The sequence below is a fragment of the Octodon degus genome, unplaced genomic scaffold (genome assembly GCF_000260255.1).
Source record: "Octodon degus isolate 3935 unplaced genomic scaffold, OctDeg1.0 scaffold00123, whole genome shotgun sequence".
NCBI lineage: Eukaryota > Metazoa > Chordata > Mammalia > Rodentia > Octodontidae > Octodon > Octodon degus.
In genome coordinates this window covers 1533713-1553133 of record NW_004524699.1, presented here as the reverse complement: position 1 = coordinate 1553133, position 19421 = coordinate 1533713, and the positions used below count along the sequence as shown (strand labels likewise).

The 19421-nt window shown below is 60.5% G+C and overlaps 1 protein-coding gene across 1 annotated transcript in view; it reads left to right on the top strand.

Annotated features, from left to right (window-relative positions):
• Positions 1-18777, top strand: part of Qsox2 (quiescin sulfhydryl oxidase 2) — a 21290-nt gene extending 2513 nt beyond the window's left edge. Inside the window, exons 4-14 of the mRNA XM_023700241.1 lie at positions 4073-4173; positions 6134-6182; positions 7174-7279; positions 7408-7498; positions 8241-8386; positions 9178-9312; positions 9449-9578; positions 10554-10676; positions 11571-11721; positions 14309-14497; positions 16464-18777. Coding sequence (XP_023556009.1) covers positions 4073-4173; positions 6134-6182; positions 7174-7279; positions 7408-7498; positions 8241-8386; positions 9178-9312; positions 9449-9578; positions 10554-10676; positions 11571-11721; positions 14309-14497; positions 16464-16999 — 1757 coding nt within the window. The 3' untranslated portion in view covers positions 17000-18777. The remainder of the gene's footprint in view (positions 1-4072; positions 4174-6133; positions 6183-7173; positions 7280-7407; positions 7499-8240; positions 8387-9177; positions 9313-9448; positions 9579-10553; positions 10677-11570; positions 11722-14308; positions 14498-16463) is intronic.
• The last annotated feature ends 644 nt before the right edge of the window (positions 18778-19421 follow it).

Sequence of the window (19421 nt, the reverse complement as noted above, 5' to 3'; positions counted from 1 at the left end):
CATGAGTCCAGCTGGAGGCCTAGAGCCCACGGCAGTGCCCCCCATGAGTCCAGCTGGAGGCCTAGAGCCCACGACAATGTCCTTCATGAGTCCAGCTGGAGGCCTCGAGCCCACGGCAGTGCCCCCCACGAGTCCAGCTGGAGGCCTAGAGCTCACGGCAGTGCCCTCCATGAGTCCTGCTGGAGGCCTAGAGCTCACGGCAGTGTCCCCCATGAGTCCAGCTGGAGGCCTCGAGCTCACGGCAGTGTCCCCCATGAGTCCAGCTGGAGGCCTAGAGCCCACGGCAGTGCCCTCCATGAGTCCAGCTGGAGGCCCACAGCCCATGACAATGTCTCATGCAAGACTGTATCAAGGTCTGTGCTGGGAAGGCCCAAAGGTCTGTACCAGGGGGACGAAGGCTCTGTGCCAGCAGCTAAGGATCTGCACTGGAGCCAGGAGGCGACACTCGAAGGAAGGACCAGAGCCGCCCTCAGTGACGGGTCCTGAGCTCCTCTGATGATGAGAACAGCCGTCATCACGTCAGGAAAACCAGTGTGACAGCTTCTCCAGGAGGATCAGCGGTGCACCACCCTCCCCCAGTGCCGCCTCTTCGCTGCCAGCAGCGACCCTCGGGGGCCCTCCACACCCAGCACCACACTGGCTCGGTTCAGCTGGGTGTTACAGGTGGCCCGCCAGTTGTCACTGCACCACAGCTGGGGCTTCTTGCATCTGTTGAGCTGCGTTCTTCTGGCCGATTCCACCACTGCACCCTGGGGGTGTGCAGGAGAGGAATCTCCCTTGTCAGTGGGACTCTGGCAAGGGGAAGGCTACACACCCACACATGGCGCCATGAGTTTACCTGGGGGCCTGGGCATCCGGCCTCCCCTATGCCCATGGAGGCAGCACACTGGTTCTCAGGAGCAGGGCAGAGGGGGACATCCCCAGTTCTGGGGCGACACGACAGGAGCAGGACAGAGGGAGGATCCCTGGTTTGCAGAGGCCGGAATGGGACCAGGGCCGGGGCTGGGACAGCAGGGCTGGTATGGTGTGCATCATCCTCTTCAGTCCTGGTGGCACCTGGGCAGGGGAATGGTCATCCATGACTGTAGCATTGTCACAGGCTTAGGAAGTGGGGCCTGGTGCTCAGAGGGGAGAGCAGGGGGAGGCGTGGGGTCTGCCTTGCGCAGCCACAGCGTGCCCGTCACCCTGGTGGTCCTGGGCAGGAGAGTTCTGATTCCTTGTGGCCCCCGCCTTGTGGGGCCTGCACCTGCGCCTGTAGCATCCGAGCTGCGGAGCAGGAGCCCTGACATTCCCACCGTAGGGCTGTGTGGGCCGAGGACTCTGCCTGCCAGTACCACACGCACAGTGCGGCCGGTGGGTCGCTGGTGTACTTGGGCCCTTGGGTGGGGTGAGCAGAGGCAGCCTGGCCCTTGCTCTGATGGAGGCGGGACTGCGGCTGTTAGAAGTAGGTGGGCCGTGCGTCTCATGATCTCAGCTCCTCGGCCCTGAACACCGTGCCCAGGTGTCCCTGCCGTGGAATCAGGGCGCTGTGGCTGCTTAGGGAGAGATGCCCACCATAGCCGCCTCCTGTGCAGCGGCTCCAGGGGCTGTTGGGAGCGCAGCGGGGACTCCAGAAGGTGGAGACCTCCGAGCTGTCCCCACAGGCAGTGTCACGTGCTGAAGGATAGCCCGAGGGACAGAAGGTTAGGCCCCATATGCCTGAGCATGGCAGGAGCATCCTGGCCACCACCTCCCCGCGCCGTCGCTAAGGTGGCCACTTGTGCCCTGGGTGGTCCTGGAGCAGGTTTTCACGTTCTTGCCTTCGTTTTCAGTAGAAAGGTGCGGTAGCCGCGTGTGGTGCTGTGGGAGGCTGAGGCAGAAGGATCATTGTGGGTTCACCTGGGCTATCTCTGACCAGCTGGGACTACATAAGTGAAGTCCTGTGTCAGAAAGCCAGTCAACAGGGCCAGGGAGATGGCTCAGTAGAATAAGTGCTTGCCTGGCAAGCGCAAGGGTCTGAGTTCAGTCCCTGTGTTCTGCAAAAAAAGCCAATCAATCAATTAATCAATAAAGTGAAAGCTACAATAGAATGGGGTTGTAGCTCAGTGGTAAAGTGCCGAACATTCAGAAGCACTGGATTCCATCCCTAGCACTAGGTAAAATGATTCAGCAAGAGCTGCCAGGGTGAGGGGCAACTGTGGAAGCCTTGGGGAACAGCAGGAGGGGCCGGAGCCAGGGCTGGGAGGCCCTGAGGGGACGGCAGAGGAGGCCGCTGCCGCGGAGCTGCGAGCAGCCCTGGGGAGGGCCCGGAGCGCTGCGCACAGAGTGCTCCCAGCTGCCCTGCGAATCGGCCAGGGGCATTAACTGCTCCTCTCCTTGTGTGCAATTCGAGACTCCAGGAAACGTGGCCTGTGACTGTGGAGTCCACACACCTACATGGCCTTGGGACACAGTTGGTCTCATGTAGGTGCATGTTGTGTTTGCTCATAGTTTGAAAGAAGTGGCTTTGTCCTCTCTGCCCCCTTTTGGTGCTGGTGGTGGAGCCCGGGCCTCTCACACCAGCCACGAGCCCAGCCCGTTGGTGACCGGACTTGGGGAAGGTGAAGGCGGCAGTAGGGGTGCCTCCCGCCTTCCGGATGTGACTACAGCCACCTTGCTGGGGCTTGCCGGTCCCTGGTGGCGACAGCTGTGAGTTCTGCACTCGGGAGGCAGCAGCTCAGGAAGGGGCTGGAAGTTGCCCCATCCTTTGGTGCCTGGCCACGGGGACCTGAGCCCAGAGCCCGAGGCCTGTGCCCTCTGACGGCTTTACTGTGCCTTTCTCCCTTGTGGGCTTAGAGAAGAGACGCGCAGGGCTGGGCCAGAAGCACGTGTGAGCCCTGAGGCTGGGCTTCCACGTGGAAGAAGTCAACTTGCTCTGTAACCGCATTACCTGTGAAGTTAGGGGCCCAGGAACGCTTGAAAGGACTGCAGGCCAGAGCTCTGCCGCTGGGGAACACCCAGCCTGTTACCTTCCAATGGTGGGGATGGAGGGCAGGCCTGGGACACCTCATCTGCACACCTTTGCTGTGCGCTGTGCTGGTACCTATCTGAAGAGGCTGGGGACAGGGACACCCCACTGGCTACTGTCCCCAAGAAGCATGCACTTTGGTGGTGGTCACTGGAGAGGCAGCCAGGGCTGCTTGCCTCCTGGTGGAAGCTCCAGAACAGTCTGAGCAGAAGAACCTCACAAGGACATGGCTCTCGGCCCTGTGGGCCGGAGAGCCGGGCATGGGTGCTGCCAGTGGGTCAGAGCAGCAGGGACAGGTATGTGGGCCAGGGCAGTGGCCTCGCCGGGGTCCTGACTCAAACAGTATAAGCCACATGAAGGGACAGGGCCATCACCATCTTCCTGGGTTTTCTGTGGGTTGAGAGTACACATGCTGTGCTGTGACAGGCAGCGTGCTGGTGACCTCAGAGCCTTGCACTTGGAGCGGGGCCTGTGCATTTAGGCGGGTGTGCACATCCCTGAAATCCTGGGGTGCTGGCCTGGGGGTGGAGAGCAGGCAGAATGGCAGGCCCGATGCAAGGTGCAGAGCCCAGGAGCACAGGGCACCTTGGTTGTATCTCTTGTTTAGAGTTTGCTGCAATTAAAGCTAGAGGTAGGAGGAAACATGCAAGGTGCTCCTTTCCTACCGCTGAGGATGACAGAAGCAGCCCAGCCGAGGGGCTGTCTGGGCTGGGGTCGCCGGTGTTGTGAGCATTCAGGTACACACTGGGGGTGAGCGTGTGTGTGTAGGGGGTGACTGCAAGGCTTGTGCGTGGGTGTCCTGCTGTATGCGCCCCACAGCCATTTCTCTCCCTACGTATCAGGCATCAGGGTCACTCAGTTAGGAGTGGGTGGTACTGCAGCTGCTGGGCAATTTTCACCTTCAGCAGGAGCTCGAGGGTTCTGTTGTCCTCCATGGTGGGGGACGCGTCCAGCCTCTGGTGGAGACGCTGCTCCCCTTTCCTGGCCACAGGGTGACTCCAGGGTGCTTTGGCTGGGTGCTCAGTGCCCTTCGCCAGCCCCAGACATGCAGCATCCCAGGCTGAAGGTCTCACTTCTGCTTTTCAGACTGGGCCGCTGCCATCCGCGTCGCCGCCCTGGATTGTGCAGAAGAAAAGAATCAGGAGGTGTGTCGCACCTATGACATCCACTTCTACCCCACCTTCCGGGTATGTCGTGCCCACCCCCCCCACCCCCGGGCAAAGCAGCAGGGTGATCTCAGCCAGAGGGATGTGGTGGACTTCCCGGCCGGCCTGCCCCAGTTCTCACCAGGACTGCTTTTACCTGGAGCTTCTCACTGGTGTCTCCTGCTTCTTCCTGTGTGTTCTCCCTGTGCTGCTGCAAGAAGCGCCTGCCCACACCCCCGGCAAGGCCCCATCCACACTGTCCAGTGCAGAGGCTGAGGGGGGGTGTGGTGGTCCCCACGCACACGTCACCTGCGGGGCCCTGCAGCCCGCACAGCTGTCTCAGTTACTTTTCTCTCCTTGCTGGGACAAAATGCCTGATACCAAAAATTTGGGAGGAACAGTTTTTTGGTTTTCTGGTTTTTTTTGTTTTTTGTTTTTTGTTTTTTGGTGAAACTGGGGGTTGAACTCAGGCCCTTGCACTTGCCAGGCAAGTGCTTATTCCACTGAGCCATCTCCCCAGCCCCGGGAGGAACAGTTCTTTTAGCTCACGTCTTGTGGAAGTTTCAGTCTGTACTCAGCTGGATGCAGGCATGGTGGCACAGGGCCAAGGGCAACAGGTCATAGTGGTGGGAACCAGCGAGAACATCAAGAGCAAAAAGGAGGAGCAAGAGACCCAGCCTCTCTCCCTCCCTTACGTTATACACAGGCTGCCTGCCCCAGCGCCAGTGTAGTGCTCACACCCAGAAGCCAGCACTGGACCATGAATCAATCCCGGGCCATCCGAGTCCGCCCCGGGACTGCCAGAGGCTCTGGGGGGACACCCAGACACAAGCCCTAGCACCAGCCCATGCTGCCTGTGAGCACCTGTGTATCCGCAACCAGCAAGCCCTACTGGTGTCACATCTGCTGCCTGGGGTGGCAGGGCTGGAGGTGTCACCCCACTCTCACTCCACAGACAAGGCCATTCCCACTTCTCCCACTAGGGGGCGGAGGGAGCTTGAGCCCTGTCCAGGTTCCCGTGTGGTCCCTTGTGCCTGCAGCCCGGCCACTTGCTTGCCACTGCCGATGTAGGACCGGGCTTCTCCAGAAGCACGTGGTGCCTTTGGGGTCCTCCCTGAGGAGCCCACGACACCCAGCGCCTTGTGCCTGAGGGCCACCTTCCCAGCACCCTCTGCCCAGCCGGCGTGTGCTGCTCTGCATGGTGCCAGGCCCGTGGCCGCTTGGCCCTTGGGCTCCTTCCTTGCCTTCTTGGCCTAGTTTGGTAGCAGCAGATGTTTTCCTATTTTGTTTTCTCTCTTCATGTCATGTGCGGGTCACACAGTGTTGCCTAAGTGGCCCTGGTCCCATGTGTGGTGCTGTGGTGCGGTGAGCACTGCCCACTTGGGATGTCCAGGTGCTGATGCTGTCGCTCTGGGGCTCAGCAGGTGGGTAGCACCTGGGGTGCACGCTGCACTCAGCCTGTGCTGCCTGCTGGCGGCTCGTGGTGTCCCTTGGGCTGAAGCGTCTGCTGGCGCCATCTGTCCACTCCTTCCTAGAGTGCTGGTCCCTTTCCAACAGCTTTGCAGGGTCCTTTGTAAATTCTGGGCTCGGCAGCTCGGCCCAGCTCACCCGTGTCTCCACTACCTGCGGAGACAGTGCCAGATCTAGTGGAGACCACCTCGTCCTCTGACGCTCGGCGGCGACTCGTGCTCCCTGTCGGCCTCGGGTGGTCACTGCCTGCATAGACTCTGGTGCCGAGAATCGAGGGGGTACTGCTCTTTGCAGCCCCCCACCCCGTTAGGAAATGTGGATAGCAGAATCCTGGGGGTGCTCATCTGCCCGCTGCAAACCCGGCAGGGTCACTGGCACCCGCAGAGCCGGAGGTGTGGCCTGACCTCGGCACTCCGAGTGTCGCGGAGCCGGACGGCAGCCCAGGCATCCAGATGCTGGTTGTGTTCCAGGCGCATGCGGACCTCTCCAGCTGTTGCTTATTTGTTGTGTGTGTGTGTTTTTTTTTCTCTAGTATTTTAAAGCATTTACGAAGGAATTTACAACGGGAGAAAATTATAGAGGTAAGGACCAGCAGCCCGTGCTGCCTCCCTGAGCCCGGCACCTCTCTGTGAAGCAGACAGGGCGCTGGGCTTGTTTGCGCCTGCCTGTCTGTTCGGAGTTCAGACCTGCACAGTGCCAGCGAGAATTTCCTTTCTCTTTCTTGGAGGTTTTCCTTTTGCAGTGTGCATGTGTGTGCGTGTGCATGTTGGAGCCTTTATGCTGGCTCCATTGCCAGCCTTTTTTTCTTATATTTTATTTTATATTTTTGCGTGTCACAGTAAAATGTTCATTGTGAAATCAGGCTGGTGTGGGGACATGGGGCCAGGCCGTGCACCTGGGCTGCGTGGCCTTCTTCACGTCAGCACCATGCTCGCTGAGGGTGCTCTTGGGGGCCTTGCTTTATTCTTATTTTGAGACAGGTCTCACCAGGTTGCCCAGGCTGGTCTCCAACTTGAAATCATCATGCTTGAGCCTCCCAGAGGCCTGGGGTGACAGGCATGCACCACCACACTCAGCTTTAAAGTAAATTTTTAGGCCAGGGGTATGGCTCAGCGGCACAGTGCCTGCCTGGCGAGTGCAGGGTCATGAGTTCACTGTCCAGTACCACTGAAAGAAAAAAGTAAATTTTTGTATTGAAAAATCATTTTTTGCGTCAAGCCTCACTATGTAGTTTGGGCTGGCCTTGAGCTCTGTAGCCCATGCAGGGCTCCCCCTGCCTCAGCCCATGGAGCCCTGGTGTGAGCGCCCACGCTGGCTGAGGCAGGGTTCGGAGCAGTCCATCAGCAGCTCGGGTGCAGCTGATGGACTTGAGGCAGGCAGGGCCGAGTCAAGGCCTGGAGGGCAGCGGCCCTCGGGTGGCACACAGAGGCACCTGCAGCGCCCTTCGTGGTGTGGGTGCAGGCAGTGGCTGGGCTGGGCTGCCCCTCCTGCCCTGTGGCTGCCTCAGTGCAGGGCCCTGGGGGCAGGGGCTCGGGCAGGCCCACGCGTGGCAGTGATGGGCTGCTCTGGCAGGGCCTGACAGGGAGCTGCGCACGGTCAGGTGGGCAATGATCGACTTCCTGCAGAACCACACGGAGGGCCACCGGCCACCGGCCTGCCCGGCTCTGGATCCAAGCACGTGAGTAGCCGCTGCATTGGCCCGCGAGGCGCAGGCTGGGGGCATCCACGTGTGCGAGTGGAGAGCGGGCTGGCACGGGATGGCAGCTGACTCCCAGGGCCCTGACAACTCCTCTTCTCTCCCACAAGGCCCAAGGATGTGCTCGCCCTCCTCGGCAGACGTGGCAGCCACTATGTGGCTGTGCTGTTTGAAGGCAACAGCTCCTACGTGGGACGAGAGGTACGCCCTGGGGCTCAGCCACTGTGGGTTGGGGGGTGTGAGCGCCTGGCAGCAGTGGCTCTTGGCTTGAGTTCTTGGGCTCATGGTTTCTTTTCCTGCCAAGTCACGGGTCTGTGGCAAAGAAATCTAGGGTGAGTGTTCCCCTAGAGAGTAGGACTGTGGCCGCCTCTTTCTAAGGGTAGTTGCTGCCCACACCTTGCTGCCCTGGCTCTGGTGTCTGTGGGGGGCAGGTGGTTTGGGGAACCCCAGATGCCACTGCTACATCCCTCTGCCACCAAGGCCCTGCAGTGCGCCTCAGCCCTGGCAGTTGAGGCAGGTGAGCGCTGTTTGTAGGGGGACCCCAGCAGGCTGCAGTACAGCTGGTTGTGGGGCGTCCTGCTCTGGGGGTCTCTGCCACCTCCACCTCTCAGCCAGGCCTTCTGGGAAGAGCTGCTGTGTGGGGTGGTGCTGGGTGCAGGGCTGCCCCCTGGGAGCCCATGCTCAAAAGAGAGAGTAAGTCCTAATTGGTGTTCGCTGGACTAGCCTAGGAAGTCGGTGTGGTTGACGTTTGTGCCACTGGACCCTCGTCCAGGTAGTTGCCGTAAAATGCAGTGTGCGTGACTAAGGTGTGAGTGCTGGCACTGCCATCTGCAGCCTGGTGCTTTGGGCTTTGTGTCCTGCCAGCCAGGTGCCCTGCAAGGGGGGGGGGTTTCTGAGCTCGCTGCCGTCCTCAGCGGGTAACATGCTTCCCTTGTTGGCACAGGTGATCTTGGACCTGATTCCATACGAGAACATCGTGGTGCGCAGAGTGCTGGATGGGGACAAGGCTGTGCTGGAGCAGCTCGGGGTGGCTTCGCTGCCCTCCTGCTACTTGCTGCACCCCAACGGCTCCCACGGTCTGGTTCATGTGTGAGTGCATTGTGGTGGTGCAGAGTGGGGTTGCAGAATTCCGCACCTGCTGACTTCCTGGAGTGGACTGAGTCTGAGGGAGCCCTGGGCCGGGGCTGCCTCCCCAGGGTATTCTGATGCAGCCAGGCTCCAGGTGCTCATTGTCTGGGCTGGGTTCTCCAGGGATTCAGAGTAGCAGACCCCAGTGCGGAGCTGCCCACCCGTCCCCCCTGGGCCTGTTGGCTTCAGGATGAGGGAACTGGGTACGACCTTTGCCCTGCAGCTGGGCCTGGACAGGGATGCAGTAGGGTGGAAGGCATGATACAGGGGAGTGGGTAGGTGAGGACCTGAGGCTTCAGGAGGAGGTGGAGCCGCAGGAGCTGTAGCCTCGTGCTCCCTGCCTGCCCGGCTTTCTGCGCAGTGAGCTCTGCAGGGGCCGCCGCCACCTGCTGAGTGGGCAGATTGCTGCAAGCGGGGGCCAGGGTTCGCAGGCTGGGTGATCGCGGTTGGGGCAAAGCTCATCTTGGCAGATGCTCAAGCCAGCTTTGCAGACATCTTTGGGTCCCCACACACAGATGAGCCTGGCGCTTACTGCACCACAACTCAGATTAGCTATGGATTTGGCGGACGGGCCCATTGCCACCCCCGCCACCGCTGCCCCCCGCCCTGCTGAGTGCAGGTGTTGGGGTGGGCTGGGCACCCTCAGCTGTGCTTGGGGTGACTGTCGCCTCAGCCCACCAGGCAGATGCCCTAGTGGCAGGTCACAGCGGCGCCTAGAGGGGCATCCCCACCTTTCCTCTTCTTCCCCACAGTGCGAAGCCTCTCCGATCCTTTTTTTCCTCTTACTTGAAGTCATTGCCAGACGTAAGGAAAAAATCAGTTTCCTTGCCTGAAAAGTCCAACAAAGAAGAAAACACGGAAATTGTGGTTTGGAGAGAATTCGACAGGCAAGTGTTCCTGGGAGCCTGGCCAGGGCATGCCTTGAGTCAAGTGACTGCCTGCCTGTTGCCAGTCACCCCTGACACCCCTTGGGGTACAGGGCTGCAGTGCCAGGGGCGGCTCCTGACTCCCGATTCCTCCCAGGGCCAAGCTGTACACGGCCGACCTGGAGTCGGGGCTGCACTATCTGCTGCGGGTGGAGCTGGCTGCCCACAGGTCGCTGGCTGGAGCTGAGCTGAAGACCCTCCGGGACTTTGTGACTGTTGTTGCCAAGGTGTGGCAGCCCTGGCTGAGGGTGCTGGCGGGCTCTGTGCACAGCGGGCATGCGTGGTGTGATGGTGTGGGGCTCTTGAGGGAGACATCCCTTCCTGAGGCCTAGGTCTGCACAGGTGTCCTTGTGTACCCAACGGGTGGGAGCCCATGTCGGGCGGGGGGGGGGGGCTCCAAGAGCTCTGGCGTGGGGGCAGAGGGGATGAGGGAGGCCTCCCAGCTTCACACCCCAGGCGAGATGTGTGAAGGCCCTGCAGGGTCAGCAAGGAGTGGTCACAGGTGGGGGTGCTGCCCTGTGGGCAGGCCTTGTGCAGAGGACCTGGAAGCCCGCAGTCCCCTGGAGGCCATGCAGGGAATCCTTCCTGGACTCAGTGCTGAGGCGGGAGGCAGGGCGACCCAGCCCTCCATGCTGCCACTGTGGCACTCAAGGCTGAGCCGTGTGAGGGCGGTGCTGCTTACGGCAGGACAGCGCATGGCTGCACATGGCCGCTCCGGTCTGCTTGCTGTCCGAGGGCAGGTGTAGTGCTGGCAAGTGTACAGCAGCACTTGCGGCCCGTGTAGGTGGAAGCACGTACTTCACTGGGTGGAGGCGCTGTGCTGCTGGCCTTGGGCCTTGGGCCGCAGCCTGGGCAGCTGAGGTCCATGCAGCTGTGGTTCTGAGGTGTAGCAAGCACAGCGTTGGGCCACAGGTCCTTGCAGAGAGAGAGGGCTGCCTCCTTGGTGGTGAGCCACACAGTGAAGTCTGTCACCATGTAGTGGCCTCGTGGTGTCAGCCAGGCCCAGGCACCTGGGCTGCGCCTCAGTTTCTACCACCTGCCGGAGGACCCTGGTTCTGCTGGAGCGCCAGCCTAGGGAGCCGGGCTGGGGTGTTTCTGAGGCTGTGTGGCGCTGGCGCTGTCTGGTGGCGCCACACCTCCTCTGTGGACCCCAGACCCAGCCGCGGGCCCCTGACTGTCTCAGGTACGTCCTCCTCCCACAGCTGTTCCCTGGCCGGCCACCTGTCAGGAAGCTCCTGGGGACACTGCAGGAGTGGCTGGCCACATTGCCCCTGGACCGGATCCCCTACAACGCTGTCCTGGACCTGGTCAACAACAAAATGCGGGTGAGCCCGTGCCCTGTGCGCCTGTCCCTGCCTGACCTCCTCCCGCTTCTGGTCACGGGACTGAGTCTGAGGGGCCAGGAAGCCGCACTTGCCTGTGTGTGCCACGCTTGGCCTCGCTGCTGGCGCCTCGCTGTGCACTACCCTGGCTCTGGCAGGCCCTCTGAGGTCGGGCCCTGGCCAGGCCGTGTCCCCCCCCCCCACACACACACACACCAGGGCACACCCGTGTCTCAGGCAGGCGCTGGGCTGTGGTTGGCTTCTCCTCAGAGGACACTTACTTCACCCAGATGGGACGGCGCGGTCTGGCCCATGGCTTCACGTGCTGCGCCCACCCCAGCAACCCTGTGCCCTGGCCTTCCAGAGCGGCGCTGAGGGAGGGGCCTTTGTCCCACTGTCGTTCTGGAGCTCTGCTGTAGAAGCCTAAGAAGAGCAGGTGCACATGTCCCACCCCAGGCCTCTTCAGTGCCAGCCCGGTGCCTCGGGAGTGCTGGGGCCCGTGTCCATGGGGACTGAGTGACTGTGTGTGAGTGATGGCTCACGGCACTTCTGCTCCTGAGCTCACTGCTGGAAGGTACCCGCTCCTGCCGCGAACGCCCGCAGCTGAGGACAGTCGCACCATGCTGCTTTTCCCCGGAATGCTTCCTTGTAATTAAGCCTAATTTAAAAGGCAAGCAGGGGTCTCTTCTGTGTGTGAGGCTGGTGTGTCGAGACACAGGCAGCCCGTCCCTCCGGACTGTGATGGAGAGAGCGGTCCGCCTGTGCGATTTAGGAGGAACTTCAGCAGATGGCCATCCCTCTCCACTGGGTCCGCAGTTCTGGGTAGCCCTGCCGGGTGGAGGCGTCCACAGTGCTCTCCAGTTCTGAAAGTGTCTCGTGCTCTTTGCCTTTCCCCAGATTTCTGGGATCTTCCTCACCAACCATGTGCGGTGGGTGGGCTGTCAAGGCAGCCGCCCGGAGTTGAGGGGCTACCCGTGTTCCCTCTGGAAGCTCTTCCACACCCTGACTGTCCAAGCCTCCAGCCACCCAGAGGCGCTGGCCGGCACAGGTAAGTGGCCCTGCAGAGGTGGCGCGGTGTCCACGGGTGTGTGGCGCATGTGCAGCGGTGTGAACCCACCTCCTCACCCCGTGTTCTCACAGGATGGGATGCTGGCCAGGAATTGCCCTTTGTCTGCTTAGGAAATCTAAGTGGTGAGCACAGGGCATGTCAGCTGCCACTGTGGCCTAGCAGACCACCCCCAGCCTAGCAGCCTGGAGCCACGACTTTGGCTTCTCAGCATCTGGGTGGGGCCTGCCACCAACTAGGGGCGCCTCCTGGGGATCCCCTCCAGTTCCCTTGGGCCCTACTGGTCTTTTGTGGTACCAGACGGAGCCCACAGGAGAGGGAGCAGGGCTGGAATGACACCACTCCATTCTGCAGCCTCCGCTCAGCGGAAGTGAGGCACAGGCCGCTGCTCCCGGTGGAGCCCAAGCGTGGGGGCTCCAGGTTGGGCTGGACCTAGGGCCTGCCTGCGTAAGTGGTTAAAAACTAAAACCTGACCAGGCACAGCGGTGCAAGTGCGTAGTCCCAGGTACTTGGTAGGCTAAGGCAGGAAGATTGCAAGCTCAAGGCCAGCCGGGGGGTGGCCGCCTGTCTCTCTGCTCCGCGCTTATCTTTTTATTCAGTAGCATTTATGCAAGGCTGAGTGGACTGTGTGACTCACCACCCACAACCTTTTCAGTGGTGTCATGGAGCCTTGGTGGTCACCTTTGCCCGTTGTGCACTCTTTGCTCAGCATGGGGGGATTCCGGATCCCACTCTGCCCCTACCACTCCGCTCCACTTCCCTCCACACAGCCAGGCCGGGAAGTCCCTCAGCCATTTCCAGGCCTGGGACGTAGAGTCCGCTTGCCAGCAGGAGAGGAGCCATTCACACCGCCGGGCTGCCATGGGCTGTCCTCAGACTCAGGGAAGCTGTAGGGACCTCCTCCCTAGACGCAGAAGCTCTTGGTGCCGTGGCCCTGAGGGACGAGGACGTTAGAAGTGTGAGGGGCAGGGGCTGGAGAGATGGCTCAGTGGTCTAAAGCACCTACTTGAAACAAGCTTGGCAAAGCACAGGGACCGCAGTTCGATCCCCAGCACCACATGCCAGCCAGCCCAGCCCCCTGGTGGGCTGAGCTGGCCACACACACACACAATAAATGTAATAAATAAAAATAAATAGTTAAAAAAAAAAAAAAAGCATTTAAAAAAAATGAAAAAAAAAAAAGTGTGAGGGGCAGAGGTTAGATCAGGGCAGTCATGCCTGGAGTCCTCGGCCCACTGGTGCCTGGGTGGGCCTGTGAGCCCACCATATCTCTGTGAGACACTTGGGGACGGGGAAGCTCCCGTTGTGTGTTCCGGGGCCTCCTTGCACGTGCACACGCACACACAGAGGCCCCCACGCCAGCGTGCAGCAGCACAGCCCAGCCCACAGTTGGAGCCTGCACCGCTCTTCCCGGCGCCAAGTGCCGCCGTCTCTGTCTGTGCAGTCTCTGCCTGGAATTAGGTCGGGGCCTCGAGGATTAAGTCTTGGAGGTTTTCTTTCCTTATTGCTCGCTAAACCCCGACCACTAAACCAGCAGCCGCGCTGATCCCCCAGGTGGGTTTAGGGTTCTTGTCCACTTTAAAGATTAGGGTCTGGGGGTGTGGTGGCTCCAGGGGGAGGGGATTACCATGATGGGAAGCCAATGTCTGCAGATCTCGGGGCACCCGTGCCTCCCGACCCTACCAGCTGCCCTGGCACACTGAGGGCCAGCCGGGGATGCAAGGCGCCAGGGCCATCCTCTCTGAGTGACGCCAGCCAGGTCCTGGTGCAAGGCCCTAGGCTGTGGGTGCAGAGTCCTTGGGGCTGTGGGTGGCTACAGCAGGAGGACCCACTCCTGGAGGGCTGCCAGGCACCCCAAAGCACTCCCTGCATTGATGGACGGTTTTTGGAATCACCGTGGTGTTTCCTTGGGGCACTGCGCAAGGCCCCCTTGCCCACACCCACCTGAGCAGGGACACAGCTCGCTGTGGCTGCCGGGTCCTCGCTGCGTCCAGCTGCGTCTTCCTCCTGTGGCGCAGGGCAGCTTCCTGGAAGCACTGTGTGCTTGCTGCCTGTGTCTGCTCCCCCCACTTGGGGACACTGAACCGTTTATTCCCCCACATTGGGGACAGAACCCAGGGCCTTTGAGCTGAACCCCCCCAAGCCTTTACATTTTTGCTTAATTTCCAGGCAGGGTCTTGCTAAGTCCCTGCCTCTCCCAGGGTCAGCTCAGACTTTGAATCCTTCTGCCTCCCTTGAGTACCGGGATTAACCAGCCCTGGCCACCTGCCACCTAGTGGCCCCGTGAGGGGCTCTGGCAGCTTGGGCGGGTTCTGTATGTCTTCGCCTGGCATCCGAGTCTAGAGTAAGCAGCAGCGTTAGAGGAGAATCGCTCTGGCGTTGGGCTCCTGTGGGCAGCCGAGAGGCTGGCCAGTGGGGCTCGCGAGCCCCAGGCCACGGTGCTGCTTGCTGCGCTCTTGTGCTTGTGCCAGCATGCCTGCCCTCCGTGTCAGTGCCCACGGGTGCCACGGGAGCAGCCCTGGGCACACCCGGGCCTGCCCAGCTGTGACAGTGGTGTCCCTTCTTGCAGGGTTTGAAGGTGACCCCCAGGCTGTGCTGCAGGCCGTGCGGAGGTACGTGCGCACCTTCTTTGGGTGTGAGGAGTGCGGCCAGCACTTTGAGGAGATGGCTGTGGAGTCCCTGGACACCGTGAAGACCGCAGACCAGGCGGTGCTCTGGCTCTGGAGGAGGCACAACGCCGTGAACAGCCGCCTGGCAGGTGCGGGGCTGCGAGCTGGCAGGGACAGGAGGCCGCCACAGCGCTTTCCAGCTGCAGCCTGCTGTGCGGAGCTGGACTCTCCCGGTTCCAACACACCAGGGTCTTTCTGACCCTGCCACACCCTCTCGTAGCCTGCTGGGCCCCTGGTCGTTTTGATATTGTAAAATTTGGGATAGAATCCATTTTCAGCAGGGCGTGGCAGCGCAGGTCTGTACCCCCAGGTCTTGGGAGGCTGAGGCAGAAGGATTGCCATGAGTTCGAGGCTGGGCTGGGCTACAAAGTGAGTTGAAGGCCACCAGAACCGAATCATGAAACTGTCTCGAAAAACAGAAAGGATTTTCTATGAGGATGTTTAATCCGTTTTCAGACCACCGTGGTCCCTTGGTTCCCAACCTTGGGCAAAATCGGATGAAAAATGTGCGGTTCTTGCCCAGTCTGGTTTGTGACCAGAATCCTGGAAAGCGTCGAGTTCGTGAACCCAGGTGCATGGGGCCTGGCTTGGTGGCCCTCTGCTGTAACCTTGGGTACACGGGAGGCCGAGACAGGAGTGGTGAAAGTCTAAGTGCAGCCCTCATTTCGTGAGCAAGGTCTTGTCACAAGACCAGGGAACACCTCCATGGTAGAGCCCTTGCCTAGGGTGTACAAGGACTTGAATTCTGTGCCAGGGCCAAGGTCAGACAGACAGACAATAAAAAAGTAAACAGAGACTGGGTGTGGTGGCGCATGCCTATAATCCCAGCACTTCGGAGGCTGAAAACAGAATCACTACGAGTCCTGTCTACGTAGTGAGAACCTGTACACCTCGGAGACCCTGCCCTAAATACGTTTTTTTAAAAAAAGTAAATAGGACACAAACATTTTCTTGGAGTTAAGTAATTCAAACTATTCCAAAATCAATGGCAGATTAAAATTAGGCTTAAAAATAATTCCACTGAGAAATAAATTTAATAGAGATGAATGGTAATGCTAGTAAATGCTGGTCTCCATTTAATCCCTGTATTAGAAAACATATTACAGCTAAAGCACTAAAGAAAATTGGTTCTTTGCATGGAGAGCAGCCGAGCTCCTCGTGTCACTGGGATTTGCTGTGTCCTGGTCAGCTGAGTCTCAAGGCTTCACCAGCGACCGGGGCGCCCCCACCCCAGAGGCCTGTGAGGGCCTGCTGGGTGCATGAGCCGCCCACAGTGGGCCCCACCGGGCACTGTCCCTGCGGAGCCTCCTGCCATCCCCGCCTAGGAGCCAGGGTCTGGCCTGCACCTCCTGCCCAGGGCGGCCCGTGCACACGGCCTCCTCAGGACACTGGCATCTCAGATCCACACAGGTCTCCTCCCAGCAGCAAAGGGCCAGGCCCATCTGGCACCCCCACACACCTAGCAGAGGGAGAGAAGGCCAGGGCCGCCACAGCCTGTGAGGGAAGGCAGCCCAGATCTCTGGCCCCTGCCCACCGGCGTCCTCCCAAGTGTTGCTGTCTGTGAGTGTAAATGGGGGAGGAGGGAGGCCTGGGGCATGTAGACCTCCCTGGGTGGTTCTGCAGTCCCTCCCAGCCTGACAGAGGTGCTAGCTGAGTGTTGGCCCTGACACTATCCTAGGTATCTCTGGGGGCACTGAAGCCTTCTGCTGTCAGCACGGCCCCCTAAATGAGCTGCAGGATCCTCATGGGACCAGGCCAGGCACCCAGAGTGTAGAGGGACAGCGACAGGAAGGATGGCAGCCCAGCAGCCAGAGCGGTTGGGCCGTGGGGCTGCAGGCTCGAAGGGTGGGCAGAAGACACCCATGAGCCCTTGTGGGGCAGAGCTGGGGTGCTGCTCGAGGTCTGGAGGGTGAGTGTGCAAGGTCTGTCCTGGGTTCAGAGGCGCAGGAGCCCACCGAGAGCCGTGCAGGCAGTGGGCCTGAGAGCGAGGAAGCGCGGAGGCCAGGCGCAGGCGGGTGAGCTGCTGCCCACAGTGACCTTGTCCCTTTGTCCTAGGCCAGCTGAGCGAAGACCCCAAGTTCCCCAAGGTCCCATGGCCCACTCCAGACCTCTGCCCCGCCTGCCACGAGGAAGTCAAGGGCCTGGACAGCTGGCACGAGGGCCAGGTGCTGGCATTCCTGAAGCAGCACTACAGCAGCAGTAACCTGGAAGACATGTACTCTGCGGACCTGGGGGACGCCGGAGACACGGGGGCCCTGGGCCAGGGGCTGGTGGGAGACAGAGCGCTCACTGCCCCCGAGAGACCCCAGGGGCCCCAGCAGGCAGCGAGCCTTCGCCCGCCTCTCGGGCCCAGCCCCAGGACCAGACTTTCGGAGAGCCCGCAGCACAGGCTGGACAGGAGGGCCCAAAGTCCGCGGGGGCGGCAGGAGGCCGAGGCCGCGCCCTTCCTTGGCCTGGGCTTCTCCAGCCTGGACATGAGCCTCTGCGTGGTGCTCTATGTGGCTTCGTCCCTGTTCCTGATGCTCATGTACTTCTTCTTCCGAGTTCGCTCCAAGCGGTGGAAAGTTCGACTCTACCACCCCGCCGTGTAGCAGCTGCCAGCCGGGGTGGCAGACAGCTCAGCCCAGAGGAGCTGGACCACCCTGCCCCCATGCCCTGCAGCTTTAGCATTGTGATTGGGGGTTTTGTAGACGTGTGGGGCCTGGACCCTGCCATGTGGCCCTTGGGTGCTGGTCCCTGTCCACAGCAGCCACAGTTCCTGAGTCAGTCCCTTGGAGGGTAGGAAGAGCACGCAGGCCACCACAGGACTGTGCTTAGGCTCCTGCAGGGCCTGGCTTCTCAGCTCGGAAGAACTTCCTGGAGGTGGCCTCACGGTGACGCAGCAGAGCTGCAGCAGTGGCTTCCGGGTGCCTTGAAGCAGATGCACACAGGTCCTAGCTTTGCCACCAGTGCCTTTCAGCCACTTGGCTGTTCCTGCCTGACCTGTGGCTGAGGGCACTTGGGTGGGGCAGTGGAGGGCTCTGGTCTCCTCTGCCTGCAGGCCGGGAGGGCCGGAGTTTGGGAGCTTGGCTTTCTAAGAGTGAGCCTGGGGACCGTGGGAGCAAACTTGGGGCTTCCAGGGTAAAGGCAGTGACATGAGGGCCACCCCCTGTGGCTGTCAGGGCCAGTGTGGGTGCAGTCTATGGGAGGCCTACATGGCAGCCCCTTGGTCTCCTGAGTTCTTTGTCATCCTGCCCCAAGGCGGCACTGGGGAGACCCTAGAGGGAGGGCCTTTACAGGTGCCTCAGGCTCCTTGGGTTGGTATGTTTTGTTTCTTTTGGCCATTTAGCAGTTGAAACCCAGTCTGTAACACCTGAAACCTGTTAGTGGTAAGTTTGCCACCCCAGGCTTCAGAAGCAGTGCAAAGCAGACATTCCAGGGAGTCTGTCCTTTCCCCGCGGGGCCCGAGGCGTGTCTGGCAAGCTGCTGGGTCAGCTGCATCTGCATGCCTGTCGGTGCTCACGCACGTGTGGCCGGGATAATTGTAAATACTTTTCCACTTTCCGTTTTACATTTTATACTCCCGCGTTTCCTAACAACGGTTGGCTACATGGGTGTCACTAAGAGCCTGTCCCCTCAGTGTCCTTGCTGCAGCGTGAGACGTGTGGACAGCCGTTGCTTACCTTGCTCCCCTGAGCAGAGCAGAGGAGGGGCAGGGCACCTCTGGGAGCGAGTGGCCCGGCTGCCCCGCCTCACCTCCTGTTTCATTCTTCTTCCTTCTCACAAGCTGGTCTTGGTCACTGGTTTTTGTGCCTGGTATACTGACTGGTTTTTTTGTTTGTTTGTTTCATTTTTCCTGGAATCGAACTCAGGACCTTGCACTTGCCAGGCAGGTGCTTATGCCTCTGAGCCGTCTTCCCAGCCCCAGTGCCTGGCATATTGAAGTCCTGAGTTGTCTGTTTGCTTGAGAATCCTTAGTCAAACAGCTCTGCATGGCATTGGCTGAGTGTTTCCCAGGAATCTGGACTCTGCAGCTGAGGGCCACTGCCACACGGGTCTTTGAAGTGGGGGTTGCCACTGAGGGGCCACCAGTGGAACAGGAAGGCAGGTGGCTGACACAGTGGCCCATTTGTTCTGTGGCCTGCGAGGCCCAGGGCCACCCATAGGAACTGCATAAGGTCTGTTTTCTAAAGTTCTAAGTATTGTAAGAGGTATGGAGACTAATGAATATAATAGTGAAGTAATTAAATGTTTATTTTTAATGAAAATATTTTGATTAAAAAGCCAATTGACGTGGAAATGTTAGTGGAATTTCTTACCTGCAAAGGAAGTGGACATTTTGTATTTAAGTAAACTAATATTGTGCACATTTTAAGAATAAAGAAAACGTATTTGAGAAAATTGTCCTAGTTCTCTTGAAGCCTGAGCCTACTCCACCATGCGAGTAGGGGTGCAAGGGTGAGCCCCTTATTCCCGTCCAGTGTCCTGGCTGCATGTGTGGGATTCGTGTTGGATCGAGGGTTTTTAGATGGCAGCCTGGGGTCCCAGGGGCTCCTCGGACTGATCTGGACTCAGCCCCAGGACAGCCCCAGCGGCCCAGGGCGGGGTGCGGGGGGCACCAGCCTGCCCGAGCACGGGGGTCATCGGCTCTCAGTGGATGCGATTCGGCTGGGATGGGGCCTGACCTCCCGGCAGGACCCTACCGCACCCGCTAGCTGCACGGCCCAGGTCTGCAGCGGGCTCCGGAGGGTGCTCAGCTTCTGTTAGACGACAGCCGCTGCCCTGGGGGGCGGTGGGTGGGCGCGGGCCCGCGGGCGGGCGGCGGCCACGCCTGTGTCTGCAGGAGCGGCCTCTAGGCCCCGGCGCGCTCGCAGTCCCGCAGCTTCCTACCCGCTTGCTGAGAAAGCGGTGCTCCGGGGCAGGCCTTTAACATTTAAATAACCGACTTGGGCCAGCCGGGGGCCCAGCCCGCCGCTCAACCGACTCCGCCCGCGCAGACCCCGAGGGGGCCGGGCCGGGCCGGGGGCGGGGACG